Source organism: Haliotis rubra, unplaced genomic scaffold (genome assembly GCF_003918875.1).
Source record: "Haliotis rubra isolate DU_JTF1 unplaced genomic scaffold, ASM391887v1 Scf210, whole genome shotgun sequence".
Classification (NCBI taxonomy): Eukaryota; Metazoa; Mollusca; class Gastropoda; order Lepetellida; family Haliotidae; genus Haliotis; species Haliotis rubra.
The window spans coordinates 1,492,202-1,516,261 of NW_025766115.1; the positions used below are offsets into that span (position 1 = coordinate 1,492,202).

General features: G+C 40.1%; 1 protein-coding gene across 1 annotated transcript in view; it reads left to right on the forward strand.

The window, feature by feature from the left end:
• LOC124276638 (protein retinal degeneration B-like) overlaps nt 1-24,060 on the forward strand; it is a 142,086-nt gene that overhangs the window by 98,151 nt on the left and 19,875 nt on the right. The window contains 4 exon segments of the mRNA XM_046712302.1: nt 427-536; nt 538-784; nt 13,841-13,933; nt 23,351-23,461. Of these exon segments, the coding sequence (XP_046568258.1) occupies nt 427-536; nt 538-784; nt 13,841-13,933; nt 23,351-23,461 (561 nt within the window).

The window sequence follows — 24,060 nt, forward strand, 5'->3', positions numbered from 1 at the left end:
GGTGACTCACAATATTTATTTTTGGGAGTCATTTTCAATATTTGTGAGTCATGAAAATTGTAATATTTCTTTGTGTTAATCATTCTCAGTATGTAACTGTGTATGTCACACCACCAAATGAAACTACAGCATTGTTCAATTCACACAGCCAGGATTACTGTCTCCTCTGAGTTCTCTGGAACAATCTGACAGCTCTGTAAAAGTCAAACTATCATCGAACAATATCATTTTTTGCTTATCAAATCGATTTTATTGAACTGAATTGTGAGGGCCACCTATAAAACTTGCGTCAAGCTTGACTCGTATGATAATATTTTGAGAGTCATTAACAAAATTGTTGCGTCAAATACGCAGGAATCACGCGTCATGTAAAACCCTGCACACACCCTTCAGTCAATGAGTATTCTACTGTGACGACTTTTTCAGCGTTACGGAAGACCATGTTACGTGCTCACCGACAGGCATGGTGTTGGCAGGATGAATGGAGTGGTTTAACTTTGAATGATATCAGGCAGTTAGAACATGAGACACAACTGCGCACTTCAGGAGAAGATGGCAGCTGCCTCAGAAGAGGAAGGGGACAATGCAAGAAGAGGAAGTATGAAGGGAGATAACTCAGTGAGGTTTTCGGAGACAACCTCTAGTGAAACTCAAGACAATGCTCATTTAAATTCGAAGGTGCTAATCAATCGGACAGCTTCTCAGGAGAGTAGTGGCACAATAATTAATGGGGAAACAGGACCCAGGAGAAGATCACTTGGTTCCAGCAAGAGATCTGTTGGAGGTAAGTAATTGTGTTTCAGTTGTTGTTGAATCACAGAATGATGTTCTTCATGGAACAACTCACATAGGGATTTCTAGGGAAGCACAAGCCCCACGTATCCATGCTTGCAAGAGTCTAGTGAGTGAGTGAGTTTAGTTTTTCGCCGCTTTTAGCAATTGTCCAGTAATTACTAATATCACGTCGGGGGACACCAGAAAAGGGCTTGACACATTGTACCCATGTGGGGAATCGAACCCGGGTCTACTGTGTGACAAGCGATTGCTTTATCCACTAAGCTACCCCACCGTCCTGTAAAAGTCCAGTAAAACGATGGTTCATTATGTGTAAGCATACTCAGTTGCTCATGTTATCACTCATTTGTTTCTTGCTCCAGATTAATGTATTTTCATGATGCTGCCATAAATGTGCACCCACACACTCACCCACTCACTCACTCAATCATTCAATCACACACTCACACACATGTCAGTTCTCACTGTTGTGTATCAATAAGAAGATATCCTGTTGTTTCCCAATTTGGAGGTTTCATGCTATAGTTTAGATCCCTGTACATTTACATCAGACTGAAACATATCAGTTTAGAATCTTTTTTTTATATATATTATTAATTAAGCGTTCATGGTATTATTGGTATATCAGCTTATTGAGGTTCACAAAATTATTTTTGAATTTGGGTGTATTGAGTAATTTCAAACAGCATTTTATATCATGTTTTTAATGTTATACACTTGCCAAACATGTTTGAAATGTTTCTGTAATTCCAAAATGCAAGTGCGCAAAGATAAGAAGATAATTCTCAGTTCCCTCCCTTATGTGCATGTGGATTCCAACACTTCCGTCTCAAAGATGGTGGCTGGTCAGTCGTAATCACCAACATCTAGTTTTGTCCTATGTATGACTTCAATTCATGCCATGATGTTTCAGATTGTTTCTGAATTTACAATTTAAAACTATACCATATATCATGATCCATATCACAATACAACCTTGTATTAGAGTATATATTGAATATCCATCCCTTGTATTATAAAGAGATGATTCTGTGCATTACAATGTTGAGATAATATAGGCTGCTTCCCTTCATGTTAACAGTTTAAACAGAAGGTGTCAGTTCAATCAACAGGTGCTTTGTTGTATATGAAAACATATTGATTCACTTGCTGCGTGGTTGTCAGACCAACAGATGGTCGGACTGACTTCGTACTAGGTTATGTCATCTATTATTCCCGCTGATTTTTTATTGTTATGTTATTTATGCAAAACTAACATTTGATGTAAATGTTATAATTTGCCAAATGACAGGTGTATGTACAATGTAAGCAAATTATACAAGCCTTGTTTCCATTGTACAAAGTGTCATGTTGGTGAATCATCACAGCTGTCATGATAAACAAGAATGAATTAATTGGTCTTCAGCAAGCCATGCTTGTTGTAAGAGAGGATTGGTTGGTCATATGTATGAATACACAACGCCAGAGGTATGTCATCGTTTCCATTTCACAGGATCAATGTTTATGATGTCAATCACTGGATAATCTGGCCTGATTGACATCATATGGCCGGACTATCAATGAACAAGACATCAAACAACAAACAAATGATAAAGAAACAGATTCTGAAATAGAGACTGGCACAGAGTCTATGTCCCTCCCTACCCCTGCCCCTGCCCCTGTCCCTGTCCCTGCCCTCCCTCCCTCCCCTTTCTTCACCCTCCATTACCACACTGTTTCTTTGTGGTGCCTTGTATCTGAGGGTATTCTTATCTGGGGCCGGATGTAAAGTTTATGAAGACGCCTCCCCTGCTTGTACAAAGCATACATTCCAATTTAGTTTTAACCAGGTTTTTTCTTGATAAGCAGCCATATTGCGTGTTGCTGCTTGAGGCAGGGAGGTCTGTCTGAACTGGGTCTTTGTTTTGTGATACTGTCTGGATCTAACTCTTGGATATGTGGTCACTGTGTGGTGGAATCCCAGCTCAACTTTCAGGACTGACTGACAGTTAATAGGGAAGTCCATCATTGTTTTCTGTTGTCTCATCACTAGGAATATCATGGAGAAGATAAGCTTTCTGTGCATGTTTAATGTAACTTTAGAACCAGCTTAACAGTATTTCTTCGAGAGGGACAGTTTTTATGGATACACAACTTCTTTATTGCGACAGATGCTACGTTTTGGTGTAGATGTTAACACTGTTATCAAGCAAGTGACAACTGGGTTAGCATCTACAACGAAACTATCCATAAATATTGTTCTTCTTCATACCAGTTTCTAAATGCCACACAAAGAAGTAATTCTTCAGTGTAATTTATCACATATCTTACATTGAGGGGTATATGCATTCACTAGGTATTAAGTGTAATAAGAGCTGTGTAATACACTTGGTTTGGGTACTGTATGTATCTTTCAAGTTGGATGTTGACTGACATGACATTGGGGAATGTATTTTGAAACCGTTATCTGTCTTACTGTCAAAGTAAAGTTTACATTTAGAAACTGAAGTGGTTATTTTGAGCTTAGCTGAGAAGAGAGTTGAGACATTATGCAACTGTTGGGTGGTTATGGAATGTAGAAGCATTGCATATGTCAATCCTGGCCATTGGAAGTAGCACACATGGAAATTGGTCCACTCTTGACTCTATACGTTGATCTGGGATTCTGTCCACTCTTGACTCTATACGTTGATCTGGGATTCGGGTCCACTCTTGACTCTATAGGGATTCGGTCAGAATCAAGTATGTCAGACTGAGTGGCTCATTGACTTGATGAACTGCATGTCATTGTATCCAGATGTGTGGATTGATGCATGCTCATGATGTCAATCACCGGATTGTCTGGTCCAGATGTGATTATTTACAGAGTACCATCTTAAAGCTGGAATATTGCTGAGTGTGGTATTGAACAACAGACAAACAAAAACTGTGAAATCTTCTTGTAGGTGTCATTGTACTAAATTCTTAAATGTTGCTTGAACAGTCCTGTTGAAAAATGCAGTTTTGTTAATGGAAAAAGGGTATAATAATTCATTTGTAAAGTTTTTGATATGCCAAGTTTGTGTGCCTAAGGCCAATGCTAAGGAATATGTATGTTGTTTGTATAAATTTGCTAGTGTCTGTTTGAAGTGTTTAATTGCATTTCAAAGACAGATTTGAATTTCATCAGTATGATCAATTCTAGGCCAATGTGCTATAGAACTGAACTGGTTAAGGCCCAAACAAACTGAATGTTGGTTATTTTAGTTTTCATACCTCCTTTTCTTTATGAAAAAGATCCAACACTGTACCAAGAAAGTAACCTGTAAGCAGATGATAGAATTATGAAATGTTCTTCCACACACTGACTTTGAGGAAACACATAATTACTTTGTTATAGTTTTGAAAAATGTTGCATGGATAGAAATTAACCTGAAAAGTGAGCCGGCAGAAATTGTGAAAACTTCATTCTGAAGGAAAACCAAGTTCTATGGATAGTCAACTTCTTTATTGCAGTGGGTGCGACGTCTACTAACAAGCAACGGTGTTAGTACCTACACCGAAACGCCGCACCCACTGCAATAAAGAAGTTGACTATTCATAGAACTTGGTTTTCCTTCATCTATACAACTTCTAAAATGCCTTCATTCTGGTTTAGTGACACTGAAAATGGTGTCAAAATACTTGTCTGGGAATGTTAGACACAGAAAGCTGCCACATTCTGAATAGTTCTTTACAACCATCACAGCATAAAACAGAACCATGAATTATCACAATGATCAATTACTGAACATAGCTGCATATGTGCTAATGCTTATGACAATATGAAGCGGTTATGTTGAGCAGCTTCTTCAGACCTCATAGTCATACATTAAATATATAAACTGAAACAAAAGTGTGCATTTGTAGTTTTTAAAGGAATGTTGACTAAGTTCATTTGTAAACATAACCGTTCAGTCATGCTGATTCTTGAGATTCTTGAGATTCTTGAGAGGCATTTAGAAGTTGGTGAATATATAAGACGAGTATATGGATGACAACTTAATCACCTGAAGAAGGGGCAAGAAGTAGCCCATAAATGTTGTGTTATACAATACACAAGAAGTTGTCGTCCATATACTCGTCTTATATGTGGATTCTTACCTGGGGTGTAACTCAATGATGGTGTTTGTCGTAAGCAAAATGGATGCTTCTTAAAAAAAGCACCATTGTAATATTTGTCATAACTGTTTGTAATATTCCTTATTGGAAGGGCTTGTTATTCTACACACATTTATAAGTCATCGCGATAATTCGTAATTCTGTTTCAAGTGGCAAGACTATTGCAAAAACGATTGGTTTAAGATTTGGCAATTTTGCCAGGCGAGCTGCCCAGGTTATTTCTGTCCCAGGTTTGTGCAGGCCATCAAATACATCCCTCCACCATTGTCTGTCTGTAGGTTGTCTCTGAGATCAGACATGGCCTCATCACAACTTGACTGAAGGAACCAGGTGCTGTACAATGTCGCTCATGCTTCACATCGCCATTGGTGGGTGACATTGGTTTAACCGTTACAGCTTTCTCAATAAAATCTTCTCGTATTGGCGAGGTTAATATTAAAATATTAGCCTGAACTAGTCCTCCGGTACCTGAGTCCCATTCTGTTAAGTAGTGTTAGTTTTGCGACTGTTGCGTTCATGCTGGATGTAAGATAGCCACAGTACTGAGGTTGGGAGATGATGTCTCATTTGTCATACTGAAAAACAGTGTTGGACCATTCTGGGCTTCAGGGCTGATAATGAAGGCCTTCTTGATGCTCAGGGGCTTTTAATTTGGGATACTCACCTGTTTTGTGTTCCACACTGCAAAACTCCTGACAGTTTTGTGACTCATGGACTCCTGGCTTATAAAACACAGACCTTTCTCTATGGCCCAAGGATTTCTGACTGAAAGTACAGACATTTTTGTGGCCCAAAGACTTTTGGCTGAAAATACAGGCGTTTTTGTGGCCCAAAGACTCCTGGCTGCAAAAATACACATGTTTTTGTTGCCTAAGGACTTCTGGCTGAAAATACAGAGTTTTTTTGTGGGCCAAGGACTGCTGGCTAAAATTACAGACCTTTTTGTGATCAATATCAGAACTAGTCTGTTGACAACATTGGCGCTTTAGATTCGCCAACACTCGTTCCAGCAGGCTTGCCTTTAATATGAGCCCTCTACTCCCTTTTTCCAAGCAGTCTTCGTGCTTTACTGACGTAAGCCCATGTACAATATGGGAGTGATGAGAGTGGCAGCACTGAGATATGGAATAATGTGGTATCGCACTTCATTCACATGCTACTATACTGAATTCTGATTGGATAACAAATCCTCTCCAGTTTTTGATAGACATTGATTTAGTTGATGTAGATGGTGACATACAATATCTATATGAAGTTTTAATTCTTGATAATCACCCTTTAAACACTGACCCAATTGGGAAAATTGTTGAATTCTGTGTTGCATGTCCAAGCAGTATGAAACTATTGAGAATACTATAAGATGCACATGGATGCACACACATGCCTGCAGGCACACACACACACACATGTACGTTGTATATGCAAATGCACATGCATGTTACTATATGAGCCTCATAATCAGTAACTTCATCCCTTACAGAGATAACCATGTTTTATTTAACCAACCTAAGACAGCTGACATGCACCATGGTGTTTCATCATGTTATTCGCTAGCGAATGTCTATGAAATATTCTTCGTCATTTAATTTCTTGTTTGAGTGATCACATGCCACTCTGCTGAATCACATTGGCACTGAGGTGGAATATTTTAATGAATCTGAATATCATTGCTTTCTTATTTGTTGGAAACAACAGACTGAATCGAATCAGATATGCTTGATGTAAAACAGGATGGCGTCACAGAAATGATTCTGTCTCCCGTACCAGTCATCTGGATCCTTTACATTTGCATCAAGTTGACAATGAAATGTCACTTGTCCTGATACAGAATTCCATCTGTCTAATGGTGAAAGTGGTAGTCCACATGTAAATGTCACTGGCCCTGTTTCAGAGATAGCTGCGAATAGCTGCAAATTTGCTGATGCAGCGTTAAGCAATATTCATTCACTGATGCACCTGTTAGAGAGGTGCCATCTCTCTATTGGTCAAGGGGGCAGTGGTTAGGATAATGTCACTCGTCCTGTTACAGAGTGTGTGAGGGTAAACATGGCAGTCCGAAGGTATACTAGTTCTGGCTGAATTTGTGCTGGTGGGGTAGCCTAGTAGTTAAAGCCTTCACTCTTAATGCAGAAGACCTGAGTTCGATTCCCCACATGGGTAAACTGTTGGACGCCCACTATGATATTGCTGGTATATTGCTAAAAGTGGCGTATAACCATACTCACTCACTCACTCCTGAATTTGATTAGTTTGAAAGTGGGAGACGTATGTGTTTGAATGCTGCTGGGTTAGAATAGGTTCCTATGAGCCTGACTACATAGATTGGGTGGTCACTTTTATTGACTAATGTTTTTATGTGTCCTCTTCACCATTGACATGAGTAGTTTGCTCATAATATTGGTCACAGGTTTGTCTAGTCTAGATTTGAATATTTACAGGCTGCTGCTGTTTCACTATTTTACCAGGTTCTGAAATGATATTCTTCATTGTTTCCAAAACTGTGTTGGAATCGTCCCCTATGTTGGTTGTGAAGTTCAAGGTTAGAAAATTTCTGAGGTGACCGAATGGATGGGTGGTTAGGCTTGGTGGGTTGGTTGATAGCATCTGATTAACAGTCTGCTGGAATGTAGCTGATTGCATGCTTACTCACTTACACACACTCACTGGAATATTGATCTTCAGTAACCCATGCTTTTCGTAAGAGGCGACTAACAGGATCGGGTGGTCAGGCTCGCTGACTTGGTTGACACATGTCATCGGTTCCCCATTGCTCAGATCAAAGCCCATGCTGTTGATCACTGGATTGTCTGGTCCAGGCTCTATTATTTACAGACCGCCACCATATAGCTGGAATATTGTGCGTCGTAAAACTAAACTCACTCACTCTCTTCCCTCCTCCTCTCTCATGTAAGAACACCTATGCTCATGCTGTTGATCAATGGATTGTCTGGTTCAGACTCAATGTTACAGACAGCCACCAAACAAAAATCCTACACATACACACAATAAAACACCACTCACTCACTCACTGACTCACTAACACACAACACACACAAATATTGAACTTCAGCCTAATGCATCTGATGTAACTACAGTTTTCTGAGCCCTTGCCTACTTGCTTCAACCTATTCTTAGGATACTTAACAGCTTGTTATTTCTTGATTACTGCAGCAATTTATTCTGCTCCGGTTTCATTTCATGTCATTGCCATTTACAATACACTTAAGATAACTCCACCAAACACCGAGGCAGTCAGATTACCTGGGCAGGGAGCTTTCAGAGGCTTGGACTGTAATCATGGTGGTGTAAAGATATTAGTTACCTGGCTCGGGGATCAGAGTGTCACGGCTCGGGAGAAGCCGACTATGTAACTAACTACGCGGAGGCAAGAGGCTGAGGGCCACCACATCAGTGGAGATAATGATCGAGATATTACCAAGATGAATCTGAAGTGTTTCAGCTCTGATGTCAAATTTGGTCAGAGTTATAAACCCATGAAATTGAGCTTCCATCCTCATTTTATGGCATTGTCACTTTCCATTTTGTGTAACATGTGTCAATTTTGATAGAGGAATTTGTATTTTCCTTCATATCGACCGGCTTCAACGTTTTGGCTGAGAGACGAGGGATTTAAACTTCAGATGAGTTTTGTAAAACTCTCGTTAATTATAGATTAGGAAATGGGAAGTTTTTAGGAGCTGTTTTTCTTACAGTAAACTTTAACATTTTGTGTTGAGTGGAGAGTAATCACTTGTGAAGAGAGATGGAAGCAGAAGGTTTTTTAATATGAGTGAAAGTTTGGAAGAGTTTGTGAAGCAGGTACTGTGTGCTCTCAAAATAATGGCTGCATTTCTGCTAACTACAGCATTCAACATAATCAGTTCCATGATCAGTCCCAGAATCAGTTCCATGATCAGTTCCAGAATCAGTTCTGTAATCAGTTTCAGAATCAGTTCCAGAATCCGTTCCATGATCAGTTCCAGAATCAGTCCCAGAATCAGTCCCAGAATCCGTTCCATGATCAGTTCCAGAATCAGTTCCAGAATCAGTTCTGTAATCAGTTTCAGAATCAGTTCCAGAATCAGTCCCAGAATCAGTTCCAGAATCAGTTTCAGAATCAGTTTCAGAATCAGTTCCATAATCAGTTTCAGAATCAGTCCCAGAATCAGTTCCAGAATCAGTTCCAGAATCAGTCCCAGAACCAGTCCCAGAATCAGTTTCAGAATCAGTCCTAGAATCAGTCCCAGAATCAGTTCCAGAATCAGTCCCAGAATCAGTTCCAGAATCAGTCCCAGAATCAGTTCCAGAATCAGTTCCAGAATCAGTTCCAGAATCAGTCCAGAATCAGTTCCAGAATCAGTCCCAGAATCAGTTCCAGATCAGTTCCAGAATCCGTTCCATGATCAGTTCCAGATTCAGTTCCAGAATCAGTCCCAGAATCAGTCCCAGAATCAGTTCCAGAATCAGTTCCATGATCAGTTCCAGATTCAGTTCCAGAATCAGTCCCAGAATCAGTTCTGTAATCAGTTTCAGAATCAGTTCCAGAATCAGTCCCAGAATCAGTCCCAGAATCAGTCCCAGAATCAGTCCCAGAATCAGTTCCAGAATCAGTTCCAGAATCAGTCCCAGAATCAGTCCCAGAATCAGTTCCAGAATCAGTCCCAGAATCAGTCCCAGAATCCGTTCCATTATCAGTTCCAGAATCAGTTCCAGAATCAGTTCCAGAATCAGTTCCAGAATCAGTCCCAGAATCAGTTCCAGAATCAGTCCCAGAATCAGTCCCAGAATCAGTTCCAGAATCAGTTCCATGATCAGTTCCAGAATCAGTTCCAGAATCCTGTAAACACTGCACTGATTTTGACCAATATGTGATTTATGTGTAATTGAAAATGAAATTCATTTTGTATTGATATGCCCTGCATATGTAAACAGTAACTCAAAATAATTCACATTTCACTGTCCATTCCTGTGCTAATCCAAGGGATTGTTTGATAACAAAGTTGCAGTCCTCTGATGTAAGTCATCGTAAAATTTAGCAAATTACATTAATGATGCCATGAATCTCTGATCTTCACAACTGTAAATTTGTGCTTTAGCACTCATTTTTAAAATACCTTCATTGTGTTAGCTGTGGGACTGGGATTTAGCACTATATAAATTTTCAGTATTATGATTATTATTACTAATACTGAAATAAAATGAATGATAAAGTATTATATTTGACCAAATAAACTCCAACATCAAGGAAAGGGGTATACTGAGGATACTGATTGTGGTTGGAATGGCCATCATAAAAGAAGGGAAGCACTCATGCTTCCATAAGTTGGTGTATGACTTGGACTTGGAGAAAAGGATTGTAACAATGGGCAGTGTTCACTGAATAGTGTTTCAAAGTAACAGGACATTGGGTCCTGTAAGTTTAAGATGTCTGTCTGACCCATTGAAAATTCACAGGACCCATGGAATAAAATTAAACACACATTTCAGATTTAACATTTCTTATATTTTTATAATTGGCATTGAAATTATTAACAAACATAAGAAAAATTAAGATAAAATAAACAGCAAACAAGTGTCACATGTCACATATAACAACTTCAGTCAAAGTCATTGTGAAATATACAGTTGGACACTGGGGCCGTTGGGTTGTAGACTTCTATCGGACCGTTGGCGAATCTGCTGGATTTGTCAGAGGGTCAGACGCTATTCGTGAACACTGAATGGGTATGTCTAGGGAAGACCCTCTTACTGGTATAGGTATAAACCGTCCTGCACAGGAAGTCCATATCCCTAGCTTAAGTAGTCCATATCCCTAGCTTAAGTAGTCCATATTCCTAAGCTTGAGATATCACTGTGCTGTATTTAGACGCTCTGTTTATACCCTAAGCTTGAGATGCCATAAAGCTGATTAAAGACACTTACTAAGATTCTAAGCTTCAGATGCCACTGATCTGATTATAGGAACTGATTCAAATCCGAAGCTTGTGATGCCACAAAGCTGATTATAGCTGTACATTAAGACCCTAAGCTTGAGATGTCACTGTGCTGTATATAGCTGTTGTATTTAGAACCTAAACTTGAGGTGTCACTGTGGTGATTAAAGATATTAGGATCCTAAATTTGAGATGTCACTGGGCTGATTGTACACACTTACTAAGATCCTAAGCTTAATGCCACAAAGCTGATTATTGCTGCAGACTGAGATCCTAATTTGATGTCACTAAGCTGTTTATAGCCACTTATTAAAATCGTAAGCTTGAGATGCCTATAAGAAAATGGCAGATATACATCAGTGAGTTATTCTTCAGTTTTTATGGTCATTTATGGAAAGTTAATTGTTAAGTGACTAGGAGAACTGTCTGGCCAGGTTGTCTGGTTACAAGACAAGGTTGTCCACAGGTGTCCAGCAGTTGTCCACAGGTGTCCAGGGGTTGTCCAAAGGTGTCCAGGGGTTGTCCAAAGGTATCCAGGGGTTGTCCAAACGTGTCCAGGGGTGTCCAAACTTGTCCAGGGGTGTCGAAAGTTGTCCAGAGGTTGTCCAAAGTTGACCAGGGTTTGTCCAAAGGTGTCCAGGGGTAGTTCAGGGGTTGTCCATGTTTTTTTCAGGGGTTGTCCGGATGTTGTCCAAAGCTTTCCAGGGGTTGTTCAAAGGTGCCAATGGGTTCTTCAGTGGTTGTCCAGGGGGTTGTCCAAAGGTGTGCAGGGATTGTCCACAGGTGTCCAGTGGTTGTCCAGAGGTTGTCCACAGGTGTCCAAAGTTGTCCATGGGTTGTCCAAGGTGTCCATGAGAAGTTCCGGGGTTGTCCTGATGTCCAAAGGTTTCTCAGGGGTTGTCCAAAGGTGTCCAGGGGATGTTCAGGGGTTGTCCAAAGGTGTACAAGGGTTGATCAGGGGTTGTCCAACGGTTGTCCATGGGTTGTCCATGGGTTGTTCAGGGGTTGTCCAGGGGTTGTTCAAGGGTTGTCCATAGGTTGTTCAGGGATTGTCCATGGGTTGTCCAAACGTGTCCAGGGGTTGTCCAGGGGTTGTTCAAGGGTTGTCCATGGGTTGTTCAGGGGTTGTCCAGAGGTTGTCCACGGGTTGTCCAGGGGTGTCAACGGGTCACAGGGTGTCCTTACCCTAACTTGATTATGTACTGTATGTTAAAGTGTTCACTAATAAGCTAATGATCCTCAGTTGTTTGCCTACCATGGCGATTCCATGTAAAATTTGCTTGGGAAACTATGATGGTCAAAAGAGATAGCTTGAGGGTTGACTCATTGTTGGTTGATTGCAAGTCATCATACACCTTGGGCTTCAATCGCTGTTCATGATATCTATCAGTAGATCATCTGGTCCAGATTTGATTACTTAAAGATAGCCATGATATAGGTGCGGAGTGCAGAATAACCATCAAAAAATGCAAGGGTATACTTATGCATTGGGATGATTTGATCAGTGGATATAATTTTCTCCTTCAAAATATGATTTTATTGTAAAGGTTGATTGCAAAATTTGTTTATGAAAAAATATATCGCGAACCAGTGAAACTGTGCATTGCATCAAAGTCTGATTATAATTGTTTCACAAGAAATTTGAACGTCAAACTTACAAGTGGCTTGAATCCCTCACACGTCCTATCAAACTAGATGCTATGTTGTGTGACTGACATGTCCAAGTTACATGCCTTTTGGAAAAACACCCTCTTGGAACACATCAACATTTCAAGACATTTGTTTTTGTCTTTACCATGGCAACCAGATTTCCATTACATCACAAGAACTGGTGTCCATGCTGATTATATGTGAAATCACCAAGGGGTCCAGTCTCACTGGTATATATTCATGAGAACTGTTTTATGAAGAAGACATTTTGTCATCCCTCTCCTCCTCCTCTTACTCCTCTTCCTCGTCACCATCATCATTGTACATCATCATTAACTGTCATATGATGTACATGCTAAGTTATGTTGTTGGTGAATGTTGTTTCATGCGTTAGCTATGATTACTCCAAAAGATGCTTGTGAGTGGCATGACCTTACCTTGTAGCCTAGTGGTAAAAGCATTTCCTGTCATGCCAAAGACCCGGGTTTGATTTCCCCACATAGGTACAGTGTGCAAAGCCTGTTTCTGGTGTCTCTCGCCATGATATTGCTGAAATATTGCTAAAAGCGGCATAAAACACTCACTCACTCACTCACTCACTCACTCACTCACTCACTCACTCACTCACTCACTCACTCACTCACTCACTCACTCACTCACTCACTCACTCACTCACTCACTCACTCACTCACTCACTCACTCACTCACTCACTCACTCACCTTTGTTTGCAGAAACTGGCAGAAGTACAGATAAGCTGCGTATCTGGGTAAATTATGCAAATATTTATGAGAAAACTCAATTACTATTAAGACTATTGCGTACCAGTACGCTTGAATTTTTGTAAATACTCAATAAATGTGATCTTACATGCGTACACACAAAAAATGTCAAATCTTAGCTTTCATACCGGTGGATAGATAAAATAACTGAAATATACTGAGAGGTTCTATTTCAGGACACAACTTGCAGTCTTTCTAGTCGTTTCTCATATTACAGATCAAATATGAATAACGAACACTAACATCTGAACTTTATTATATTTTTAAAATTAATGGAAAATGGCAAAATACCCAATTGAGTTTGAGTGAGGTGAGTACAGTTTATTTGGTTACTCAAAGGAAAATTAGGAAACCCAATTAGGGTTGAAGACAAACGAGTACATAACTCAAAGACCCAAAAGTTATCTGTAGCTCTGACTGGTCCCCCCCTGCCCTATCCCACAGTAGTACTGAGTCGGTGTTCCATTACAGTCTGTGTTAAGCAATGGTTGAAATTGATATCTATTTATGAAATCACAGATAACCATTTAATTTTATGACATTATTTTTCTATTTACCTGTAGGTTCTAGTCGAGATGTGTCAGAGTGGAGGTTTGAGAGCCTGGAACAACTGCAGGAGTCCAGCTCAGATGAAGATGAGTTCTTCGATGCTCAAGGTGAGATGTTGTTTGTAAATGTAACAATGCCCTATGCATTTCTTATTTTGCAGGCTCACTGAGACACAGAGATACCAAATTTAAATTTGTACCTTCACAATTAAACATCTGCACACACTAACAAGATGATTGGGCAGCATTGTGATCCTGCTTCTGAGTGGCCTGCTCTCTGGGCATGGGAGTCCAGGTGGATCACAGCAATAATCTCTTTGGCGTAATGGAAATCTATGATCAAAGGTTGCGAATCTGGTCTGCCTGATTATGTTTCCAGGCTTGTCAGCACCATACACCTGCAGCACCTTTCTTCACACAGTAAGCTGATATACTGGAATACTGTTTAAAACAGCTCACTCACTTGCTCCTTTGTGCTCAATGTGGTATTCTGCTATGATCCTTCACCGAGCAGCCCACAATTATGGCGTAACATTCCCACTGTATATTATTCCTGTGGTTTCCACAGACACATACAGAAATGAAAATGAAAATTCAAAAAAGTCATTGCTATCCCTAGTGGTATGCATGAAGAGTTACAGAGTTATCTCCCATGGCTGTGATGTCACAGCATTGTTATTTAAAAAACTTTCATAATTTTTCTGTATGGATCATACAACACGTGTCTCAGAAGTGGAAGTGAATTCTCTCGTCTTCAAGTTTTGATCTTCATCTACTCATCCTAGATTGGTCAGTTCAGTCTTTTATGATCCTTCACTGAGTAGATTATTGTTCGTATTCATTTAGATGAAAGATAACTATGGCATATCTTTCATCCCACAGATGAAAATACTCTCTGCTTCATGAAGCCATGTGTATTTAACTTGTACAATGCTGTGACAATTTATGGTGGATGGTGGGTAGGTTTGATTACAATATAGTTTCACCCACATCCAAGTTGGTTGAAGGATGCATTGATTTATGGTTCTTTATTGACACCTCAGGACAAATCATTGTACCTTTATCAATAAATTACTATAGAAATAGTACTGCCACTTAAAAGTATCTTCATTGAAAGGTCATGTTCACAGAAGACATGGTGTACAGCGCAGAAAGTTCAAGGAGTTTCTGCCTTGAAGCTCAGATAATGATCAGCCATAGATTATCAGCTCAAATGTTTCCAGAACTTTCAGGCTGTGGACTCAAAACATTTCTTTTGTAACAGACTGATGAAGTATTGTTTTGTATTAACTGTAAAGAACACCCCAAGGGAATACATAAAGAAACAATGGGTAAGAAACTGAAAATGAAGAGGAATTAGAAGAGTGATGAAGCAATACATTGCATGACACATGTCATATATCATTCCTACTCGGTGTATAAATGGTTTATATCCAGTCTCGTAATATCCATCATGTTGGAAGTAACTACATTCTATTGCAGTGGTAGATTAGATCCAGAATTTGATGTATTTTCTATTTAACTGTTGCCAGGCAACCCTTCCTCTGCTGCATCAATAAATCCTTTATATCGCAGGATGAGGATCCCTGTGCCTTCCATCCGAATAGTTTATAGATATTAAAGTAGCAGTGTGCCTTCATGACCTGCCAGGCTGGTCAATGGAAGATTATTTACTGTATTGTTTTTGTGATAAGGAAATAATGTTGCCTGTGTTGTGGACAAAAATGATACCCAGGAATAGAGCCCTTCCTGTAAAAGTGGACTTATGGCTTCCATCATGTTCTAGGAATACGTCTTCATTGGACTTTATAGGCGTATTTGTCCTAATCTTAATGAGCTTTCTTTTTATGACAGTGATAATTGGCTGTATTTGTGACTCAACTTGCACGAAAGTCTATAGGTTTATGGGATATTGCCCTTGAAGTTGGTCCTATCAGGATCCTGAACTGTTTAGTCCTTAGGTTCCAAGGTTGAGGTTGTGAAAGTTGCTTGAGATTTGTCAGAATTCCCTTGCATGTGACTACAATGTCTGAAGTTAAGAATGTCAACATTCCATGTCATTATCGTATTTGGGTAACAGGAGTCATATATTACAGTATAAAGATCCTCAGATCATATGTATCCTCATGATTTACTGTCCTTCGTTGACAAGTTTTTCTACTTTACCTATAATTATTATTAATATATAACTTGATGTAGTCCCGACATAGCTGAAATACTGCCGATGTGACCTTAACTCACTCACTCAGATCATGTGATATCTGGTCACAAGGAGAATGGGTAGGTCCCTAGTAGACATGACATCAGATATTGATCACAGTGGGTGACCTTCACCATTCCTGCAGTTGACCACTTTGATCATGTTTCTTATTCCCCTCACTGACTATTAAAAGAAAAAAACACCAGATGACTCAATTATTGATTTCCTCAAAGTCCCTTTGAAATTCTACTTCCACTCAGGAAGGAGGAAGATCAGTTGCAGTATAGCTCTGTTAGTTATCTTCTCGACAATGCTTAATTACTTGCTGTTAGGTCATCTACGTCATCAGTTTTAACTGCATGTATATATCACTTAGAGTGCTCATCATGATCCCTCAGATTCCTGGACATGGTCAGTTGAGTGAAGACAGCAGACCAACAGTGACAAATTTGTCTCTGATCGTGTTCAAACACTCTGATTTAGCAAAGAATCTTCAGAAAATTAACACCTATTCACTCAGGTTTTCTATGACAAGAATTTACTAGTGAGGTTTGCCCTTGAGTGAACAATCAATTGGGTGTATGTCAAAACTCAAATTACTTTGTGGAGCCGTAAGTGAGAAAATCAATACTGTCTGGGCAGTGCAGCAAACCCTTTCTTGTATAGCCTTGTACCGTACCAGATCAAATATATGTGCAGTGAACCCTCGACGTCTCTAATCTTTTAGCTGTATGCATCACGGCAGCAATAACTTTTGAGATGATTGCTGTCAAGGTGGTGCAAAATCTGCAGATTCCAACATGATGGTTTCAAGGGTTTTCCGTGCCAAGTTCTGCTAAGTGTCGTAAAACTATACAAAAAGTCTTCCTTGATTGGCATTCTAGAAGTTGGGGAGATGAAGAAAGAGGACAACCACTTGCTTGACAACGATATTAGATTTTATGTTGAAATGTCGCAGTAGTAGTACTGTATATCCATAAAAATTGTCCTCTTTATTTATACAAAAAGTCTTTGAGAAAAAAATAAGTAAATTGACGAAATGATAGTGTAATGATGTAAGTTTCTAAAAAATTACTGGTCTTGTATATCGTTGTGTGTTGGTAATCATGACACCTTAATGTCATATTGTTGATAGACCTGCCTGTGGGTGCCCCTGTATTGAAGAGGTTATCCATGACAAGATGACAAACAAACATTTGACTGGCCTGTTTTGTCCCTTGACATGTCCCTTACATACTGTGAACCTGTGAAGATGCAGGTTAGAATTGATCTTCAGTAACCAATGCTTGTCGTAAGACGCGACTAACAGGATCGGGTGGTCAGGCTCGCTGACCTGCTTGACACATTTCATCGTATACCAGTTGCACAGATCGATGCTCATGCTGTTGATCACTGGATTGTCTGGTCCAGATTCAATTATTTACAGACCACCGCCATGTAGCTGGAGTACTGCTGAGTGCAGCATTAAACAACAAACCAAACCCCTGACACAACATCAGAGATGTTCACAAGCCGACAGACCCAGCACATGATAACAAGGCCCAGCTTTGGCACTTCTTCAAGGGGAATCGTGAGCAATACAAAGGCACCCATAGGCAGGTCGAGCAATTATATGCCATTAAGGGATCATCCATACCATACCAACAGGTAGATAAAAGTCTGGTTCGTCCGTAAACATCATGTTTAGCCCAACCCATTTGTGGCCACCTACATGTCCTCATTGGTGTAAAAATACCAATATTTAGTACACAAGGGAGTAAATATATGCAAAGAAGATGGTCAACGTGATCTGAATGATATGTAATTACTCATTGGCTGACAAAGTTACTTTAGGAACCATTGAGTATTAAGGTGTATGGGTTTCTAGAGCTTCAGATGGGATGAGAATGAAATGACTCTTTTGTTCATTATATCCTCTGAGTTCAGCAAGAGAGACTTCATTGTGTTCTCAGATAAGAAGAATGACAGCTCACACAGTTGAATGGTATATTCACCCCTTTATACCTTCCATGGGATATAAACACTGCATTACTTACCCTGATAACATCCATCTCAAAATCATGATAATCTCTGCATTAAACAAGACAGTTTCAAAGGGACCTTGTTCTGGAACATCACAACAGGATTCCTTGCCTTAGAAGATACCAACTGTGAAGGTTCTCCTTTGAGCTTTTTTGTTGGTGCTTCAGAAATGATTATGGAACTGCCTCAGATGGTCTTCTGTTATTAATAATGAAACTCCATGCTTCAAAAGATGATGTTCCCCAGATGGGATACAATCAATTATCTATTGCAGTCAGTGTGTGATCTTGAAATGTGAAGCTGTCTCTCTCATGATGATCTCTGCAGGAATCCCTATACATAAAGGTGGTGAGACAGGCTGCAACAGACTTTGTGGGAGGAAGATGTGGAAGATAATGCATAATGGATTGGTTATTGGCTTTTGATGCCTTACCAAGCATTATTCTGGCATTATGATAGCAGTCATTAAATACTGTAGACTGGTAGTGTATGAAATAAGCCAAAAACTCAGCCAGACATGTGGGCTGGTAACTTCAAAAACTTACCAGCCCAGAAGAGATTTAACCAGTCCTTCTTATATACTAAATAGACAGTGCCAATGGACATGTTATCTGAATAGTTTTTTTCTCCCGTCCATCGGACTGGCTAGCTGTAAAATTAGACCGTCCGGCAGAAATCTAGCCTGTCTCGGGCGGTTGGACAGGCCTTATTTCATACACAGTGCTGAGACTGGATGAAACAACCTTGTGATTGACAGTATGAGCATGGCTGTCAGCGAGTCTGACCACCGATCCTGCTTCTTTCAACAAACGTGGATTGCTGAAGACCTAACAACCAATTGGCGAAATCCTACAGTTTCTAGAGTACTGATTAGACACTATACATAGATAGGTTGCATTGAATCAAGTGTGAGTCTGAATAGTACTTTTGGTTTGACTATAGAGAGTCCTCAGGTTGTGATGTTTTGGAGTTTATGAAACATATTTGTTATGAAAACATGCATTCGGTTATGTCACATGCCACATTCACTCACTTCATCTTAGCACAGTTGACCCAGCTGTCTGAGGTTCTGCAATACGCTGTGCAGAGTTGCTTCCTTTGGGCACACCACTCACTCACTCACTCACTCACCTATGTATGCACCCACACACTACAACCAGTCAACCAAACAACCAACCCACCAACACACCCAACCAGTCATTCCCTATCATAAGTTTACCAACAAACTCTTTTTTTATCTGGAAACAGCTCTCAGTGTTATTCCTTTAGGATCTATACGGTAGCAAATTAACAAATCAGTTGGACCCCCTTGCCTTGTCTATCACTGCGACATGGTCAATGTGTATCTCTTCTTCCAGTCCTCCAGCCATCAGTGTATTTATCCCAGGGAAAGGATGTATGTTTGTGTCGCAGTGGAACCTGGGATAGAGGCTGTCACCCAGCTCGTGGCTTGTCTTTCATGTAAGGATGGATGTGTCATCTGGTGTTCAGTACATCAGCAGACTTTCACATTGACTTAATGATGCGTCAGTTCATTACAGGGCAAGATGAAGGACTGGCTGTCAGAAATATAGGGCCAGAGGAGTCATTTGCCTCAGAAATTGCTGACTGTATGCTTTTTCAAGTCATAAGCTTCTGTCCGTAATGATTTCTCTTCGGCTGGATCGCTGTGATGCAGCCATGTTGAGAAGGTTTTCTTTTAATACTTTATTCCAGCAAACATTTTCATGTTGAGATATGTGCAAAATTTAAAAGTATTGTTATCCTGATTGTTTGCCAGTTGGAACCTCAGTATTTCCATAAGATGATCGAAACGGGGGATTGGGTGGTTAGTCAGCCATGTTCACTCACTTTTATTGCAAATCCTGTTTTACAGCGTGTGTATTTTTTTTTTTTTCTTTTAAAGGGATCATAATTTACAAAACAACAAGAAAAAACAACCGATGTAAGAGAATCTTTAAGTTGTCACCAGAATCACACTAAGTCATCCAAAATATATATTATAACTGTTGTAACTATTTTATACAGGAAAGGAATTTTCTGTGAATTCACAGAATTCCACAGATTCATCATGGCAAGCGTCACGATTGTCATCCATGCCTTTACAATATACATAAAAATCATACCCTCCTCAAACCCCATAACTTTCAGTGTTTCTCACAAATAACTTTCTCTAATCTGTTTTTATGTCTTCAATAAAACCTAGTCACCGCTCTATAATCTTTACATTCTGTGCTTGAATTACTGACAGTCATGAGGCTGTGTGGAGTCAGATGATACTATGTGGAAAACATGGTGCGCTGAATAATCAAGTCGTGTCTGATATGAGATTTCAGCCATGGGTTTTTCTGGTGCCTTGGAGTACCTGAAGGAATCGGTTTATTTATCGTTGTCTCATATCTTTGTATCAGATTGGTGGCCTTGTATGAGGAATCTGGATTTCAGTGACTGCATTATCAAGTAGATGGTTTGGAGATGTTTCAGTACAGGAGAGAGCTTCATTGTTTTTTAATGGACTATATGTGAAATCACAATGTACTCAGCTGTCTTGGACGTGTTGCATGGCTGTATGTTTGATCCAATATGTTCCAATCTTGAGTATGTAGTTGTTGTTTTCTGTAAACGTCATATACTTATTTACTGTGTTATCACAATTATCCTGACATTGTGAATGTGTTACATGTTATATGCTTGGTTTTGTGTTGCAGTGTTCTAGAACAAATCCATCGCGCTGAAGCCCCGGGTTCAATTCCCCACATGGGTACAATGTGTGAAGCCCATTTCTGGCATCCTTCACCATGATATTGCTGGAATGTTGCTAAAAGTGGCATAAAACCATACTTTCTCACTCACTCACTCCAGCACACATCATTGAATAATGAAGACAGGCAAGAACTGATATCGACATTATTCTGCTTGGCCACATGTTTTGGTTGGTTGTTGTTCAATGCTGCGCTCAGTTATGTGTGACGGCACTACAATGCAATACAAAACACGAAGGTCCAGTGATTGACATCATAAGCATCGCTGCATGTGACCCATCGGTGAGTCTGGCCACCTGATCCTGTCAACTTCAGGAGTATGGAAGAGTGAGTGAGTTTAGTTTTACGCCACACTCAGCAATATTCCAGCTATATGGCGGCGGTCTGTAAATAATCGAGTCTGGACCAGACAATCCAGTGATCAACAGCATGAGCATCAATCTGCGCGATTGGGAACCAATGACATGTGTCAAACCAAGCCAGCGAGCCTGACCACCCTATCCCGTTAGTTGCCTCTTACGACAAGCATGGGTTGCTGAAGGTTCATTCTAACCCGGATCTTCACGGGTGTCAGTTTCAGGAAGGACATGTGATATTTCCTAGAGGACAACAGTTTTTAAAGCTATGAAGTTGGCAACTCTGCAGCAGATCATTATTGCAGACGAGTGACATTAAGATTAATTTATAACTGTCCTTATGTTTTGTCTTTAAACTGTGTTTGTGGACAGTGTCTTCATCATATCTTCATCAGTTTCATCATGATGAAAGAAGGGGCACCTGCTCCTTGCGTGATGCTCAAGCTGGATGTACAAGCTAAACATGCACCCATAATGCCTTGTGTGATGAACAAGCCAGTAGGTAGTGGTGTCTGAGCCTCAGATTTTCTCAGATAAATGGATGTATGTGGAAGACTATATTGATTTTCTTCTGTGTTGAGCAACTCTTGTAGATCTTGATATGACAGCTCTGGGGTGACACAGCCCCATCTTATTTCTGTGGCATCTTGAGGTTCAGTGAAACCAGAAATCCATATTTTCTTGTCTGCCACATTGTCGGAAAATAGGGCCTGTTTATTGGTCCGAGGTTAAAACCTGCTCTATGACCATTTGAACAGAGCTCCAGACTGGTGTCTGAGACAGACTGAGCCAGTTGTCCTTCAGTGGAAGTTGTATTTGTCCTGAAGGTTTATGGATTTACCATCAATATCAGGGTGTTTAGGGAATGTCTTATGGTTTGTCGTAATGTTTCTGTGTCATGGTTCTTCTTAAATCTTTTCTTGTTACATTGACCATTAGTCTGCAAGGAGCTGTGGTCTTCTATTTAAGTTATTGTGTTTAAAATGCAGCTACCTCCTCTGGTGTAGTGGATAGAAGTGCTTGATGTCATACTAAGACATGTTGAAAGATGTTACTTGTTACTCTGCCTTGCACTCAGCATCGTGGGTATAGAACCAGGACAGTTTGGCTGGGAGTCAGGACACATGTTATACATGTTCACCTGCATGCACTGTGTGGATACATTATAAACCAGCAATCAGTCTTTCCCAATCCGCAAAGGGTTTGTAATGTTACGACCTGTCGTAACGCTATAGTTTATCATAGGCTTATGAATGTCGTAGACCCCGTCGTAACACTATAGTTTATCATAGGCTAACGAATGCCGTAGAACCCGTCGTAACACTATAGTTTATCATAGGCTAACGAATGTCGTAGAACATTTTGTTGATTGGGACCCTGGACTAGTACAAGCCACACACATCATTATACCATTGGTGTAGTCTTGAACATGAAGTCACCTCACCTAACAGTCAGCAAGGAATGTATACCCCCAGGGAGTTGAGAATACATTGATTCACTAACCTAAATGAGATGTGCCTGGAGCATGTCCTTCAGTCATGTGGTGGCCATTTCTGACGAATTAGAATGCCACTTCAACTTTGGCATTTATAGAAAAAGAGACTGTCACAGGAAATTAGGTATTTGAAACTGCATAGTAAAAGTAATTTTGGTTATGGATTCCTAGAGATGGAAAGAAACCGTTTGTGTGTGATCATCATTAAGATCACAATATAAGATTTGTCAGCAACATGACATTGTGCATCTCTGCCAAGAAACTGCTTCTTTATTAACCTGGTCAATGGTCAGTACGTAGTTTCATGCTGAGCTCCTGGGGTGTGTCCTGCCAAAGTTAAGTGTAGAGAGATATCGTTATTGTATATCATGTCTATATCAGGCAGACACTCAACGAATCGACTCTTTCTTACAGGTAGCCTTGTTACTTAGTCGAACAGCACTTCTAAACAATCACATAGTGCACACTTTCAACTGCTGTGTGTAGCTTGTGTGTAAGGTAGAAATTCCCAAGAAGCATCAGCCAGACCAATATCACATTGATATCTCCTGTTTGTATTACAAGCATGTGATAATCATTTATTTCCTAATATTTGTATTACATGACTGCTAAATGTGGCTTGTGTTTAGTGTAGAAGTTCTCAAAAGGCATCAGCCACACCAACATCACATTCTCCTTCTTGTATTTCAGAGGGTATGGAAGGTGAAGGTGAAGAAGGTCATAGAGGTCGAGGGATGGTGCGGTCGTCGTCCATGGAGATGGTGTCCAGTGGGGACGAGTATGCTGATGCACTGTCAGAAGGTATGATCTTCAGGTGTAATAAGTGATGGTACCATAGATGCTCTTCCAAAGTCCACTGCCCAGTAGTAATGTCCTGATGGTAAGGAAGATTCTCAATAGATAGTTACCACTCATGACTACAGTCCGTTTGAGTCAGAAATGGACCGATGAATTGCAAATTTTATCATTGTACAAAATTGCCACATAAATATAAATAGTACACATGTTTATCATTTACTAATACCCAACAGCTTTCTTATATTTGAAAATTTTGTGGACTCCACCAAAAAAGTTCTTTAAGAAACTATCATTAAAATTTTGACACTGTCCATATTTGTTATGAGGGAGGAGTGCAGAGAAAGGGCCACCCAGGTGTTAGAGAAGCACGTGCACAAGTGCCCACCAAGTTATTGATTCATTAGCCTGTGCTGTGCCGTCTCCATCCTTTCTCGCACACCTGGCTGTCCCTTTCTCTTTTTCAGGGAACCTGTAATTTCAAACACCTAGTTCTAGTGGCACAGGGTATTACAACAGTTACGATTCCCCCTCAGTCAGCTCCCCCATACCTGAAAAAACTGCAAGGACCAAGGGAACCTGTAATTTCAAACACCTAGTTCTAG